General features: G+C 37.6%; 2 protein-coding genes across 2 annotated transcripts in view; both read left to right on the forward strand.

Annotated features, from left to right (window-relative positions):
• LOC136043787 (uncharacterized) overlaps positions 1-10,111 on the forward strand; it is a 31,809-nt gene extending 21,698 nt beyond the window's left edge. Inside the window, exons 6-8 of the mRNA XM_065728705.1 lie at positions 697-863; positions 2,117-2,283; positions 9,677-10,111. Of these exons, the coding sequence (XP_065584777.1) occupies positions 697-863; positions 2,117-2,283; positions 9,677-9,745 (403 nt within the window). The 3' untranslated portion in view covers positions 9,746-10,111. The remainder of the gene's footprint in view (positions 1-696; positions 864-2,116; positions 2,284-9,676) is intronic.
• Positions 10,112-12,695: 2,584 nt separating this feature from the next.
• On the forward strand, positions 12,696-13,226 carry LOC136035246 (craniofacial development protein 2-like). Its single transcript, XM_065716910.1, has one exon. It carries the CDS (start codon positions 12,696-12,698, stop codon positions 13,224-13,226), a length of 531 nt encoding a protein of 176 aa, XP_065572982.1.
• Positions 13,227-17,651: the final 4,425 nt, after the last annotated feature.

Below are 17,651 nucleotides of genomic sequence, written 5' to 3' on the forward strand. Positions count from 1 at the left end.
TGGAAACCGTCAACGCGTTATTTAGGCTTAGAATATTCATTTGAAACAATCACTTTTTTATCATTCAATGGTCTCTGGAAAAGTAGCCGTTAAAGATAGAATCATTTCGATCGGAGTATATCTGGATTGATGAATACTTTATTTAATTTACTTAAAAATACAAAAAAAAGAACATTAACCCCCAACAGAGAGCAGAGCTCGTAAGGTTGGGTGTGCAAATAATAGGATATACACAAGACAAGACAAGATCTTTTATTGACCAAATTACATAATAAATAATTTTCTAAACTGTACGACGTGGAGCAGGGCTCGATGCTTCGGCCATAAAACGGAGGTAAGAAAATGTCGAAATAGTAAAAAGGAGATACGAAAGACAGGAAATTCTCCCATCTCCTATGGAGATAAAAGAATCTAATTTTAACGTAGCAATACTTTCTAGAGAGTGACAACTTTTTTTTTGGCGTCAAGCATGGCAGGAATGCGACAACTATGTCAGTAAAGAACTTTTGATTTTAATTTCCAATGTCTGTCCCTGATAGTGAGCAATTAGAACTTCAATTTTCTATTATTCGTAGCTATTTAAGAACTTCATTTTCTGCTATTAATTTCGACCTTCCAGTGGCTTATGATAAAGAGATTTTAGTACAAAAGAAAAACGGATCCTCTTTTTAGTACAAATCCTTCTATTTTTTTTAGTAAAGCAGACACTTGGCCTTCTCGTCTAGAAATGCAGCTAATACCCAAAGCTCTTGTAAGCAGCGTTGGAACATCCTATTTTCGTCACTGTAGATCTGTTCTCCTGAATCCTGAGCCGAGTGAAAATACTGAGTCTTTAGCGCGTGTAATGAGCAGTGGATATGCAGGTTAGTTCTTTTTTTTTTTTTTTTTTTTTTACTCTCATTTATCAAAATGCCAAGGTTAGTTGCTAAGAACAATAATTTAAGCAATATGGAAATAGAACTAGTTGATAAAAGATTGTTAGGTGAAAGAATTTTAACAAGCAGAGGACATACAGGTTCGTTTTTATTATTATTATTATTTTATCTTTTTACTCTCATTTGTCAGAGTATCAAATTTAATTATTAATAACGATAATTTAAGCACTATAGAAATAGAATTAGTTGATTAGATTGTTCAGGTTTGATGAAAAAATGAGGTATATTATAAAATAAAAAGGAGAAATAATATAAACAAAGTTAGGCATTGATGATGATAAAAAAAAGACGAAAATCCTATAAAGAAAGAAGTGCGTCGAATCAAATAATAAATAACCCAATTTTACCGTTTTTACCACTTTTTACAGTGCAATTGCAGTATTTCTGGTACTCTTTTAAGATGGTGGCTAGACAGAACATATATGCAAAAATGGATGTGGATGTGAATTTTATGGATGTGGACTGACAGATTGCCAAAGATTGTTCTTTCGGCCCATCCATCCGAAGCCGAACGAACTACAGAACTATGTTGGCCTCAGAAAGCTTGGTGCTACTGAGTTGATAGTCTACCGCTTTCGCTCTTTTTTTTTTTTTTTTTTTTTTTTTGAAGAAACACTTTACAAATCAATCTCTTAAAAGCAAGTGGGGCCCCCCGTTCTGCTACAGTGGAACCATTCCTGCTTTTGTACGGAATTTAGTTATTAGGTTGTGATTTTAAAAAGTTAATTATAAAAACAAATATTTGACTAGCGCATTTGCTTTTGTTCCTTCTGTTTTTTTTTTTTTTTTTTTTTTTTTTTTTTTTTTTTTTTTTTTTTTTTTTTTTTTTTTTTTTTTTTTTTTAACGAAGAGTCACACTTAACGTTTCAATATTTCATAAGTAAGAGAGGCCACAATTTCCACTACGTTGGATTGTTATCATTAGGATAGTCTTTTGGAGTTGGATAACAATTTTTTTTTTTCATGAAATAACAATCAAAAATATATATAATCGTGAATGAAAATAATAATAAGCCTTAAGTAAAAAGTTTTAGAATGAAAAGTGTAACCAGTACTAAGACCAACTCGCAAATAAGGATTAGATAAAAGATAACAAAATATGAATAAGAATACTAATGGTCGAATAATTGAAAAATGAGAAATAATAATGATAACTAATGATATCCTCCTTTATTTTTTAGCGTGTATTTACTTTGAGGAAATGGAGCTGGAAACACCATGTAATATCAAGGTGCTAGTAATCATCTACAGCATAGAGAAACAAGCATACGTTGGTATCATACCAGATGATCAAACAGGTTTTCTAGATAAAGTAAATGAAGCCATTCGAATGCAAAAAAATCGACAGGTGATAATTATTTATATATTATTGCTATTTAGATTACAACTAACGGATACGACCTTAATTTTATCTTTTTTAGTTTTCTTTCATTCCATTATGTTTTTTTTTAATCAAAATTTCTTCATTGTGCTAAATTGAGGCCATAGGCGTAAGCTAGATGAGATGCAGGGGTGGATAATGTTCTATAGAAAAATCATAGCCCCCTCACCCTTATAAAGATTCTCCAAGGCAAGTGAAAACTAATTTCTGGCGGAAAATTGTAAGTTTGTCCTCTCCCCTGTCTATTACCTACCTACTTTTGGTGGGAAACAGACGATAAAGAATCCTGCCCAGCATTTGGATCAATCTTGGTGACAACTTCAATCTATTAGGTGCTGCTTCCCTGGCGATCCTCAGCCAGTTTCTGTCTCATCTCCGACCATGCCTCCAGAAGCCTCCCCGTCATCCTTGGTCGTCTATAAATTTTTGCTTAAGATTGCTCTCTCCTCTTAGTTTCTTGGAGGATTCTGGTATCCATGGTTACCTGGCCGAGCCAGGGTATCCATGAACATCTCGTCATGGGGGTAGCCAAGGAGCTTTAGGTGATGTATTTTGATGACGAACATAGCTCCTCGCGTTGGCTGCAGCAATACCCGTTATTGAAATTTCTTGACCACCCACAAAATCAGAGTACATAAAGAAGGCAATGGTGATCAAATGCTTTAAACACTTCTCTTTTAACAAATCTTGCCTCTTCTGCCTTGAGTGGTCATGTCTTGCAAGCGTTCAGTAGTACAGGATTAATAGACAATCCTTTGACTCTGACTTTCATTTTTGTCAAGATCTGGTGTCTGGTCTGTATAGCCTTTTTTAGACTCATAAAGACTCCCACAAGCCTTTGATATGCGTGGTGAAATATATTTTTGAGCTCCTGCATCTGATCTGACAGTAGACCAAAGATGCTTAAATTCCTCGACGTTCTCAGTTGGTTTACCATTCAGAATTACCTGACATGAAGGACATCTTGGAGCTACCAGTGAGTTTTGAGACCATAGAGACAGTATTGATCATGTCAGGGAAGTCGTCAGTGGGGTTTTCCAGCAAGGCAACGTGTCGATAAAATCCAAGTATGTCAAGGATTGGAGAAAACGGTCCTGTTGTCCAAAGGCGAATCCATTGTGATTCCTTGGGGCGTTGTTCATTATCTAATCTATTGCATAGTTGAACAATATGGATGACAGGGAACATCCTCGTTTGAACCCTGAGTTCACTGGAAACTTCAGTGTCGTTGTCAAGGCATGTGAGACAGCTGGGCTTGATTGTTCATTTTAAGAACCATCCAATGGGTAGGTTGTCGAATATGATTGCCTGATTATTGTAAAAGCTCCTCGAACCATCTGTTACCACTCCAGAATATCCAAACTATGGTCTCAAAGGTGGGCTGTAGCACCGATCAGGTAACTTCATAACATCTCATTGAGAGATATCACGGGATGCCACAACTATTTACTAGAAGTACATCAATCCCCCTCTCTCTGACCAATTATCTCTACTTGTACCACTGCCTGCAAAGTCAAAACGGCAAAGACGCACGAACTTGACAAACACAAGCTCGATTGGCAAATACACCAAAAGCCAGTAGTGTAAGATAAACACCACAAACGTAACGAAACAAACTACTACTATTACTACTACTAATAACTCACTGCAGCACCAAGCCGCCTGAGGCCAACACAGCTACGCACGCTCCTCCTCCAACCTAATCTATTTAAAGCCTCCCTCTTTACACCCTCCCAGGAAGTTTCCATTTCCTTTAAATCTTTATTTATGACATCCTCCCAACCCAGACAAGGACGACCTGCTTTCCGTGTAGCCCCAGACGGTTGGCCAAAAAGGACAATCTTCGGTAATCTGTCATCCTTCATCCGTAGAACGTGGCCTAGCCATCTCAACCTTTCTTTCATTATAGCCCCAGAAAGCGGGATTGAACCACACCTTTCGTACAACCTACTGTTTGAAATACGGTCAGTCAGCCGGGTACCCAGAACAATCCGTAGGCAATTTCTCTGGAAAACATCTAGCAAATTTTCATCTGCTTTTCGGAGTGCCCATGCTTCAGAGCCATATTTGACCACTGTCATCACTGTAGCTTCCAATATTCTAATCTTGGTTTGTAGGCTTATCTTTCTATTCTTCCAAACTTTTTTTAACTGTGAAAAAAAACACTGAGCTTTAGCTATTCTACTTTTAACGTCTTCACTGCTCCCACCATCTTTACTAATAATACTACCAAGGTAACTGAAGCTCCCAACCTAATCAATCTTTTCGTTACCTAATGTCAACTGTTCATCTTCACTTATTCCTAGCCTTAGTGACTTAGTGTTCTTAACATTAATTTTCAAGCCTATTTTAGCACCCTGAACTCGTAAAACATCTAAAAATTCATTCATTTTGCTCACGCTTTCATCTAATATGCTTAAATCATCAGCATAATCTAAGTCCAGGAGCGTTCTTCCTCCCCATTTGATTCCATGGTCTCCAATTGCCTTTCCTGTGCCCCTTAAGACGAAGTCCATCAAAATGATCCATATAAAGGGGGATAGAACACAACCCTGCTTAATTCCTGATTTAATACAAAACCAGTTGCTAACCTCATTTCCTACCTTAACCGCAGCAGTATTATTCTCGTACATAGCGCAGATCACTTTAATGTGTTTTTCTGGTATACCATATAACGATAAGACCTTTGTTAACGCTGTTCTATCTACAGTCTCAGTCTATCTCAGTCTAAAAAGTATCATATTACTCAGTAATTTGCTACCTAGAGACCAGACTAATGCCTCGATAATTACGACACTCGTCGTTGTCACCTTTCTTATACAGTGGTTTAATTAAGGTTTTCCTATAATCATTGGGTACTTCCCCTTTTTCAAAAATCATGTTCATAATCTTCAGTAGGTTATTCCTAACCTCAGAGCCACCATATTTAAGGAACTCATTGATCATACTATCAGCACCTGGGGCCTTAATATTTTTTAATCCTTCTAGTACTGTCGCTAATTCTTCCTCACTAAACAAATCTTCCTTCACATCCAAGGTATCACAAACTTTTTCATTTTCATCTATATCTTTTCCTGCAACTGTATCTCGGTTTAGCACATTCTCAAAATGTTCACCCATCTTTCTTTAACTTTTTCCTTATCACTAATTGTGGCCCCATTTCTATCTTTAACTGGGACTAGTCCGGATTGGCTACTCCCTTTCAATTTATTAACATGCCAGTATAATATTTTACTATTATGCCGTCTAGCCGCATCTTCCAGATCCTCAGCAATTTTATCCATCGCCTCCATTTCACATCTCCTTAGTTCATATTTTAATGCTTTCTCCACTTTCTTTACATTCCTTTTGTTTTCATACGACCTATCACTCAGATAATTCTTATACAAACCCCTTCTACTCTCTATTAAACCTAAACCTTTTTCACTAATATTCCTAGTTGCTGTCTTAGCACCCTTCCCTAGGACACCATCAACAACTTCACAAATTGTTTTTCTGAAATTATTCCATCCATCTTCCACATTGTCAAATTTTAAACCCTCAAGTTTAGTACTCAACTGTTCCTGGAATTTTTTCTCAAATTTTCATCCTGAAGTCTACCAACATCATAACTTTCCGGGAGGGAGTTACCCTTCCGAAATTTCAGCTTTAAATTAACCTTAGACACTACTAGATGGTGATCTTTACTTTTAACATCAATAACGGCACTCCTATACACCCTAGTATCTTGTATTGATCCTGTTAGTCTTCTGTTTACAATAACATAATCAATAAGGGTTGCTGTCTTACCATCACGTGAATACCATGTCAACTTTGGGCCATTTTGTGACCAAACACCGTATTGGTTATAACTAGGTTGTTATACCTACAAAATTGCAAAAGCCTATAGCCATTACTGTTTTCTTTTCCTACACCAAATTTACCTAGGCTAGGGTACCATTTATCCCTATTTCTACCAACCTGGGCATTAAAATCTCCTAGCAAAAACACCATATTTCTACCTGGTACCCTGTCTATTTGCTCCTGTAACTGTAAGTAAAATTCATCTGAGTCACTAGTATCTCCATCAGTTGGTTCAATGGGGGCATATATTACTATAACTGATACCCTAAACTTTTGAGAAAAACAAAACAATCAAAACACAGTGACGTGAATGTGATTAATGTGAGAAAATTTGTCAATTAATTTACTAGTCCCTGTAATTCAATAAGTAAATATTTTCCTAACGGAGTTCAATTTCCTCCAACGCTGGTGTTATTATTTGCTATCTGATGCCAATGGATATTCAGAAAATATTCCATATGTCTATTTTATAAAACATTCATAATATAAATTATATTTTATAAAACTATAATAATATAATAATAATAATTATAATAATAATTTAACAATAATAATAATATAATAATAATAATGTATAATAATAATTATATTTTTTAATTATATTTTATAAAACATTCATAGCCATATAGGCTATTTTCTGTATGTACATCAGTCGCTCTCCCTCCAACGGATTACATCCACCTGTGCCACCTTTTGCAAAACCAATGCGGCAAACACGCACAAACTTTGTATGGTTAGATTACTTACAAGAGGACACTCCCCGCACTGGGTTTTGAAGGATTACTTGTTAAGAGGCTACACCTTTCGGAGTAGCCTTGTGAAAAATATTGTCCCTAAAAATTCGTCTATTGATTCCTTTGAAAGGAAGATTGACAGACGCAAATTTAGAGAAATATCTATGACATATCTGAATGTAAGTATTAAGCAGCCTGGAGCCATAAATATTCTACAAAAAAGCTGAATCTCATTAAGTACATATTTTTCAAATGGTGTTTAATTTCCTCTGACGCTGCTGTTGTGAGAGGTCATTTCTTAACCTGTAAGCTGCGTTCAGTCAAAAAACCAAATTAATGTAGATTGAGAATTTAGTATAGTATTGAGAGTATGTATAGATACATATATTGAAACATATATTGAGACAAATAGGATAAAATCAGGGCGACAAGTATGGGAAAGAACAAAACAGAATCAATGGTAATATCGACCAGTTGATTGTATGTCATGGTAGCGCAAACAGCTGCAACTCAGTAAAGAGGGAGCCAAGGTCTGTCTGACCTAAACTTAAAAAAAGTAATTTCAAATAATTAAAATGTGAATAAATGTTACCGCCCTTTGACACTGAATTCAGGATGCAGACAGTCTTATCAATTGTTGGTTTATTAACTTTAAAAGATAAAATGTAATTTTTATTTTAAGTTTGTTACAATTTCGTTGTTAAAACGTTTGAAATCGTAATTTTCTGTTCCTTTTTGCGTCCAAAGGATTAATCATGCTTTCATGTTTTACCCGGATCATCTCAAATTAGAAGGGAGGGTGATGGTAACTAGAATTACAGTTCAAACCGTTTTGATTGTTTGACGATAAAGAAGATAGGTTTTACGTCAGAATCGCTATCTCCAGATATCTTGAATTATACATCAAATATGTAAAGCTCAGGAGTTGATACGGAATTACTGATAAAATGTCTATTAGAAATAAGGCTGCCACGAGCATTTGTAATGATTAGAGTTAAGATGTATTTGGTAGCGAGGGTAGTTGCGAGGAATGGTAGACGTATATTGAGGGTAGTACAAAGCAGGATAGGAGTGAAATAAGGACGTACTTTTTCTCCTAGGCTATTCTGTCTATATTTTAATGATATAAAGGAATATCTAAAACAGAAAAAGGCACCAAGTGTCAAGTTGCTTACAACCAATATGATTTTGTTATTGTTTGGAGATGACTTAGCAATACTGGCGGATAGCAAGGAAAATTCTCGAAAACTCCTAGACCTACCCTCAGAGTACTTTAAGGAAAAGCGGTTAGCTTTAAACACAGAAGTCAGTAGTTGTAGTATTTAGGACTTGCGGGAAAATAGGGGAGCTCAGATTTAGCTATAGAGTGAAGAAATAAAAATAGTGTAAGAATTTAATTATTTAGGAATCAAGGGAAAATGGGGAAATTTTGTAACTCTTTAATTTAGGAATTAATTTGGCTAATGGAAAATGGGAGAGGCATATAGAGGAAGTGGTAATTCAACGGAATAGGCTAATGGAAATTTTCCTTACAAGTAGTATTAAAAGTTAAGCCTAAAAGATATTAAGCTACAGAAGATAATGTTTTTTAGGGAAGGTTGATTTCAGTAGTACAATATGGTTTAGAATTGTGGGGGGACTGGGAAAGAAATGGGATTAGGATCCAGCTTTGGTATTTATAAGAGGAGTAACAAGAGTAGGCTTAGATATCTTTAGGAATAACAGCCTAGTAAGAATATTCAAGTTTTGGGAAAGTATATCATCATTGCGTAAGGATAGGTTAGTTAAGGTAGCATATAGAGAAATGATAAAAGATAATTGGAAAGATTCATGGCTAAATCAAGTAAGAAAAAGAATGAATATTTGTGGGATGTCATGAGCTTGGAATCAGGGGGTAGGCAGAGAAGGAAAAGTAGGATCTGTAGAAAGAGAGATGAAGATTGTGCCGCAAGAATAGGAGATCCAGTTATGATAGACAGACGATGAGTACGTGAAGGTCAAATAGGCATGGGGAGGAAATATTATTTTAAAATGGGGCTTCAGATGGATTTAAGGTGGTTCATTTACGCCTTTTAGTGAAAGAAGGAATCATAGAGTTTTCGCGGTCGCGGAAGGATTTGTATTTTTGCCGGATGTACGGAGAAAATGATGATTTAGATCATTTTATGTGCAATTATAAGGAGTTGGAGGATTTGAGGGTAGAAATCATTGGGATTGAGATAAAAGGGAAAGATTAGATGATGAGAATTTTAAAAAATAATTGTAAAGTGAATGTTAAGAACGTGAAGAGGTAGTCATGCAGTACAGAGAGAAATTTTCGGAGCGTGGAAGATAGGCAGGACAAGAATGAGCAAATTTTGTCCGTAACGTAAGCAGTGCTAAATAGTCTCAAGTTCTAATTAGATTTTTACGCTATTTTAGTTTATATGTTACGTTCTGGAAAAATTCAATATAGCAGCAACAAAATGGAATTTCCAGATGAGTAACTCATAAATTTGGAAAACAAATTAGTATACATTTTCTTAGATATCGTTTCATACTTGATCAGAAATTCCACCTCTTTTCTATGTTTTAGTTTTTGACTAGCTGTCTAACGGCGATTGTGATGATCTTAGGCGATGATTATGATGGCTTAATGGATTTTTACGTCGGCCTAGTGTTAAAAGACTTGTTTAAGTATGATTATATTTAACATACAGTAGCTTAAACGCTTAGCATGTAAAATTGTGTAAGTAGTGTGAATGCTGCTTAGCTATGATTCATTTTCTTTCTTTTACTTTTAGGGTGTTGCCTCCCTTGTTGTTGCACCCTTGTTGGCTGGAAGCACAGTTTCCATCCCTGGTGCGCAGTAGATTTCTACGAATTTTCTTGTGACTAAACGAATTTATTTTCAGTGAAGTTGAGATCTTAGAAATTTATTAATTGCACTTTTTTGTATTTTAGTTTTAATATTTGTATATCTTTCAACTGATTTTTAAGTAATTTCTGTTTAGGCTGTGACATTGGTTGTGAATTTTGTATTCATTTTTGAAATTTGTACAGATCTTTTTTTAAGATACATTCGTTTTACATATTCTATTTTGTAGTCTTTTTTCGCTCCCTAAATGAATGTTTGAATACCTCTTTTCAAGGCTGTGAATCTAGTAAATGTGAAGTTTGGCTTGTCGATCTAGCTGTATATGATCAATAGTTTTTTCAATAAACTTTTATGTGATGTACTATGTGTCATTTTATAATGAATTATTTCGCGCCTTTTTAAAGATCTTACATATCTAAAGAAGGTGTGAAACCATTAAGACGCTTTGAGTAAGATTTTTTTTTGTCTTCTTTTTATGAGCATGAGGCTATTATGATTTTGCTTCTTTATCTTTGATCTTTATCTTTTTGCTGGCACGAATATTGCCACTGCTTTTGTCCAGAATGAGTCAAATTACTAATTGCTTTTGTGTGATAAAATCAACCCAAAACTCGGAAGGAAGAACATGAAATCTCAATGCTGTGCTTTGTTTGGGTGAAAGTTTATTTTGCCAATAAATTTGCTTTTCTTTCTTAAATTTAAGAAATGAAACATGGGTGTATTACATAAAAAACATAGAAAATTAAGGGTAGAGTCATGAAAATTAAAACTTCTCAGGACGAGAGCAGGGAAGACAGAAGTCTGGGGGTCCCGAAGAGCCTATACTCATAACTAATGCCGTACCCAGGATTTTCGTTCGGGGATTTACAAAAAAAAGTCTTCCCGTGGACTAAGTCTAACGGTCAACTGTGGAGACCGTCAGTCCGCCCCTTGCGAACGAGGACGTGTCCTCAAGGCATACTTTTGTATTCGCATTAGCATACCAAGTATTTTTGTACATAATATATCTACATAGCCGAGCAAGAGTTTTTGTCAAGTAAACTAACTACCAACAAAACGAAATCTAACGACGATTTTTCTTCCCTGCAAAAACGTCTATGACTTTTTTGTGGCAGACATCAATGTCTATGGATGGCGATCAGGGCTAAACCACTCAGCCTTTCTTGTCCTGTTGAATTTTCTAGCCAGGTGTTCAACCTTCAAAGTGTAGAGAAGCTTCTTTCCAGAGTAGCAGTACTGACAGGCAACGTTGCAAGGACAGTCAAATAGGCAACAGTCGTTGCAATGACAGGCAACGTTGCAAGGACAGTCGATAAATATTTGGAAAATAGGTGGAGTCGCATTCGTGAAGAGAAGATACAACACAAGGAGGCCTTTCTTTGGTAAGAAGTTTTTCATATTTGCTGCGCCACAGCTCAACCTCTTGCTTCAAGCAGTATGGCTCGGGAAGAATATCGCCATATGACTCAAGCAAACACTTCAACTTCATGGTTTTGGGATCAACTGATGGACCAGGATGCTGAGATGAGATAGCAGATTTTGGTGGAGTTCACCAAAACTTCATGCTCCGATATGAAGTTGTCTAGAAACAGTGAGGCTCTATAGTGAGTGACAAGATCAGAATCGTCAAGATGAAATTTCCTTTCATATCTTGTTCTTGTGTGAGTCATCTCAAGTTCTAAAGTAGTTGCAACAGACTGAGCTTTGTCGAAAAGAAAAGCGGAGGTAGCGACAGGATCTTGTCGCACTGTCATTATTCTAGAAAGAATAGTTTTTACGAGTCTACAAGTGACAGCCAAGTTCTAGCCAACCAACTGAAGAGTCTCGCACAAAGGCAGCGTCAGGCAGGAAAGTTCCTTTACGATATGGAGACACATAATGAACTGCGACTGGTTCATGAAATCCAGCATTTGCGACGCTTTCGCAGACGTTTCTGCGTTGCTGTTCTCCTCAAAAGCTTCGAGAGAACGCAGAATTGGCTAAGAACAATAAAGAGAGGAAAAAACTCAATGAAGAACAAACAAACGAGACTGCGGCCACTAGAGAGAATATTAATAAAATACATTTGTATTTTATTAATATTGGTGATTTTTTTTTGTTTATTTTAGCAAAATATTACAGTTTCGACAATCGGTCTCACTTTCTGACGATTTTCCTGAATCTGCGCTGCCCTTGCCGTGTCCATCTGGTTGATGATGTTACCCTACCTTTTCTCCGGAACAGGAATGAAATTGTCTGCTGTTAAGATATATTTTTTTGTGAAACTGTATTTGTTGGTGCCTTCTGCAGCATTCAATTGCATCCTTCCAGTTCCTGAAGGGTTTGCTGACAAGGTTATCTAAGCGCTGGTGGCTGCCTTTACTAGCTGTTTCGGACGAAAAAAGAAGACAGAATCGACTCAAAGCACCATCCTCAGTTGGCGAATAGCACAACCATCTGAAACGAATCAGCCAACCCAACTAAAACTTTAATTTTCTGAAATTGGGTAATAGCGTGCTGCGAAGTGAGTGTATCGAGTAGACAAGAGTGTTAATCAAGTTATCGTCCTCAAGTTTAACCTGAAAATCAGCAACCGTTTGCGTGTTATTTAACCCCGCAGGGGTAGATGAACAATCCGCAGACAACCCACCAAAAGTCGGAAACTAACCTAACAAAACAAACTGTCTTGTGACCCCTTTTTGTTTTCACAACGTACGGCGAACTAATTACAATAGGCTGGTGGTTATCAACGTTACTTTTTGCAAAAACTTATTTTTAAGCATTTTCTTACTTTTGTACGATTCTGATCGTACAAAATTCCTCATAGCGGTGAGAGGGTGTAAACGTCACCTAGCTTCACGCCAAGCGAAGTGACGGCCAACGTGCTCCGGGTGACCCGTAGGACTGGGGCCCCTGCGGTTAATCATACCCAAGAAACATCCAGAATTATGTTGAATATGTCTAATATGAGAGCGAATTTGGCTGCGGCATTCCCGGCATTAAGCGATGTGTCGAGGCTGGCGACCTCGTCGAAAAGTGAGCTAGCTACCATACTATCAAGAAGACATGGCCTGAATATCGGCTGCTGGAACCTCTGTTCCATCAAATGTTCACTAACGCAAGCCTTCGTAGCTGAAGAATTTTATTTATATAACCTGGACATACTCTGTGTCTCAGAGACAAGATTAAATGGACAAACGACACTTGACCTAATAGCCCCTTCCGGTAAAAAGACCATACTATTCAATTCTGGCCCAATGGATGGATCCGGCCTCGCAGGAGTGGAAATAATCATGACACCCAAGATCGCATCGGGACTCCTTGACTATGAAGCAGTGTCTGACAGAATTGTGATGGCCCGTTTAAAAGGTCAGAGTAATAACCTGACAATACTATCTGTATATGCCCCTATTCGTGACGCCCCTGACCACTTGAAAGACAAATTCTATGCTGACCTCCAACTGACTATGAATAAAATTCCTCGTGATCGGTGGTGATTTCAATGCCAGGATTGGCACGAGACTAAACGATTCTGAATGGGCCATTGGCAACCACGGATTGGGCGACCGGTGCATTAACGGAGTTAGACTTCTCATGTTTGCTATGCTGAATAATCTCAGTGTGGCTAATACATGGTTTAAACACAAACCTTGCCACACTTACACTTGGAGATCCCGAGATGGTAGAACCCGCGCCCAAATTGACTATTTACTCGTTTCTCGTCGCTGGAAGTCAATGATTAAAGACTCGAGAGTATACAGAGGGGCGGACACTGGATCAAAAAGTGGATCCGACCATTTGTTACTAAAATCAAAAGTTAGATTCAGACTCAGCTCCAAAAAAGTATCTGCACCTAGACGCATCCTAGACACAACGAAACTCAAACTCCCTGAAATCAAAGAAACCTTTATGCTCGAATTTACAAACCGTTTCACGGCGTTGCAAGATAATGACCGAGAATTTAAGACCAATCAAGTAATTTCTGAGACCGAGACAAGTGCCATGACCGAGCAAGAAAATTTTAACCCATCACTAAATATAGAAAAGCGCTGGATCAAGTTCCGAAATCAAGTGAAAGAGGCAGCTACAGAAATTCTCGGAGTAAGGGACAAAAAACCCAAAAGATGGATTTCTCAGAAGACAATAGAACTCTCTGTAAGGAAGAAACAAATGACTGATAAACACTCTGCTTCTTTTAAAGCACTCCGCCAAGAATGTCACAAATCTGCTAAGGCAGACAAACAAGCATATTGGTCTAATGTAGCCTGTGAAATGGAAAAAGCTGCTGCACGCAATGATTCACGGAAACTCTACCAGCTCCTAGGAGAATCAACCGGGAAAAAGAAGCAAAGATCTACCCCCACGCTACTTAGTAAGGACAACAAGCTTCTCACGAGCAAAGAAGATCGCATCGAACGATGGCGTGCTCACTTCCAGGAGCTTCTTCACCCATCAGAAAATGACCACAGCCAACCCATTCCATCCCACAGCAGTTCTGAGTCACCATTCGTGTATGAGGATTGCAATATCGCCCCTCCAAGCAGAGAAGAAATTATTCATGCCGTAAAACTATTAAAAAATGATAAAAGCCCTGGCATTGACGAATTACCAGCTGAACTTCTCAAGGCCCTTCCAGAAGCGGCTATCGACGAGCTCCACAACTTACTCACGGATGTCTGGGTCAACGAATACATTCCTGAAGAGTGGAGGACCTCTATAATAATTCCTGTATTTAAGAAAGGGGATCGAGCCGATTGTAAAAATTATAGAGGAATTTCCCTGATACCCATTTCTGCAAAAGTTTTCACAATAATAGTATTAAATAGGTTCAGAAATATTAGAAATGATCGGACGAGGCCAAATCAAGCAGGCTTCAGACCTGGTATGGGATGCTGCGATCATATTTTTAGCCTGAGACAGATCCTGGAACACCGCCTTATACACCAGCAGGAAACAATACAAGTCTTTATCGACTTTGTAACGGCTTTTGACTCGGTAAAGAGAATTGCCATCTGGGATGCAATGAGGGATGATGGAGTGCCCGAAAAGATAGTCCGTCTAATTAAGGCGTATTACGTGGGAACGAGGGCATTTATAAGAGCTGACGGAGAAATCTCAAAAGAAATATCAATTGACAAAGGAGTGCGACAGGGTTGTGCCTTATTGCCTATTTTATTTAACTTTGTCATTGACCAGATCATGAAGACTCTTGACAAATACAAAGGTGTGACAATCAGTCCAGCACTATCAATAACAGACCTTGATTACGCTGATGATGTGGATATCTTGGCTGAGTCGATAATAGAAGCACAGCTCATGATAGACGACATTGCTGCTAGATCCCTTGCTACTGGACTAAAGATCAGCCAATAGAAAACAAAATCGATGCGCACCTCTGGGCTAGATGAAACTCCAATCACATTGAATGGCATCCCAATCGAGGACGTCCAGAATTTCAAATATCTAGGTTTCCTAATAAATCCCAAGGGTGAAGCTCTAAGCGAAATACAAAGCCGCATCTCCGCAGCCTGGGCAGCATTCATCCAGCTTCGGAAGTGCCTCTGGCTACGAAATGAAATCTCCCTTCGAACAAAGCTCCGGATATATAACGCTTTGGTCCTCTCTGTGCTTCTTTATGGTTGCGAAACGTGGCCCCTCAGAGCTGGGGAAGCTAATAACCTGAATGTCTTCCACCACAAGTGTCTTCGCTGTATTCTTGGCCTGCGTCTCTCTGACCGCGTCCGTAACGATATCATCAGAAGAAGATGTGGTGATATACCACTTGTCTCTGATGTTGTCAAAGCGAGACGTCTACGATGGTTCGGGCATACACTGCGCCGACCGGATGGCTCGTTCAGCAAACAGTGCTTGAAATGCCAACCCCTTGCGCACTGGAAGAAGAAGCCTGGAGGACAAAAAAAGACATGGTTATCAACAGTTAGAGCCGACCTCGAGCCAATGGGAGGCTTCAAGAAGCACGGGCACGGATGGAATAGACAATGGATCCAGTTGATCGAGCCAATCGCACTTGAAAGAGAGCAATGGAGAGACGCATGTCGACAAATTCTGGATGCCACGATGGGCCTGGACAAGACTCGAACCTGACCCAAGTACAAGTAAGTAAGTAAGTACGATTCTGATAAGAAATGGGGGGGGATGCTCAAACCGGGTAACCCTCCCTGAGTCCGGCCTTGCTCGTAACAATAAAAAACCTGTGGCAAAAAAAAACATGTCGATAATTCAAAACCACTAACTTGGCAGAGAAAGACGAACGATAAACCTATGCAAAAAATTAACAAAGAAGTAAATGTTATTAACTTACCTAATATTAATATATAACTAAGGGAAGGTGATATTAAGACAGATACAACTGCTCATCTCCCTCGCCCCCCTAAAAGTGATTAATAAAACACAATTAGCCAGCATTTGGAGCCACACATGCACATAAAGGGTAGACATTTGTATATTGAAGTAAAATGTAGCTCCCAAGTGCTTGTTTATTTTTCTTTTACCGTGCGACGTTCGGGGCTTTCGCTTATTTGAATTTGCTGACCAGATAAATAACTCTTGAGAAGTAGGTTTATAAAATTAATTTGTGTATTAACACATAAATTTCCTGCAATTCCTGAATAGTCAGATAACATCAGAATGGTTCAGATAAACCTGAATCGTCAAAAATGTATTTGGTTTTATTTTGAACTCTGGTTTTCCTACCCTTGTAGAGCATTTCCCTATAAGATTGTAATCCGGGTCGTGCAGACATCATGCCCAAGATTCTCAGCCAGTAACATATTATTTGCAGCTTTCTGCTTAAATTTAAAGAAATAGTCCCAGGTTATATTTTATGACTGAAACAGGGGTTGAGGTGTAAAGGCTGTAAACCCGTTTGTTTCAATTCTAAATTCTTTCCTTTCTCCATAACTCATTGTCATAACAAATTATTGGTAACATTTTATTTTTTGAGCAAACAGAAAATGCATGCGTCTTTCAATTGATTGTCAAACTTTTATTCCCCAAGATGGAAAACATTGCCACTTTCCTGAATGACACCAAGTTTAATATACTTTTTCTTCAAATTCCCTGTATTACGAATGAAATATTTTATTTTCATTATGAAGGTATATGGATTAAATAAAACAAAAAACAAATCATGCCAGCAATAACACAAAGATAAACTAGCAGTCTATCATTGCCTGGAAAAATATACGACTTATTTAGCCTTCCGAGAAATATCTCATGGCTACTTTCAGCTGCTGCTGAAAGTAGTTTAGCCAAACCGTAAGCATATTATTATTGAGTATATCGTTAGCGTTAAGCGTAAGCATATCTATGCTTTATTATTAAGCATAGAACCAGGACATCTTTGTTCTAAGACTGTTTGAAGCTGAAGCTAGAATTGTATTTTTCCTTAAAATCTCTCTAATTATCACAGCTATATATTTATGTGCTAAGCTTAGTTAATGTTTCAAGTTATCGGCTGATTTCATGACTATTGCTAAATTATCCATAAATAAAGGAGTGAATAAGCTCTTTTTCCAACTTCCCTTGGGGTATCCTTTTTCTTCAAAAAACCCTTCAATTTTTTTTATAAGCGAATAAAAAAAAAGGTTTCCGAGGTAGCCCGTTCCTCCGTTTAATACTATGAAATTAATAAAGGATTTTGAAAATTTGTTACCCTTCACCTTTACCATATTATCTGTCAAAGAATAAATAAATAGTATTAGCTTTATAAATAAGGTTGGTAGATCCAAAGAATTCAGATTTCATAGCAAATCAAGTCTACCAATTGAATCAAAAGCCTTAAAAATATCAGAAAAAGCTGCCAGAGCTCACTCGTTTTTTTTCTGGAATCCTTACATATCCCAAGAGGCAATATCCAAAGAGAACCAGAAATTATTTTCGTTGGTCTTATTTATTATTTG

Source organism: Artemia franciscana, chromosome 2 (genome assembly GCF_032884065.1).
Source record: "Artemia franciscana chromosome 2, ASM3288406v1, whole genome shotgun sequence".
NCBI lineage: Eukaryota > Metazoa > Arthropoda > Branchiopoda > Anostraca > Artemiidae > Artemia > Artemia franciscana.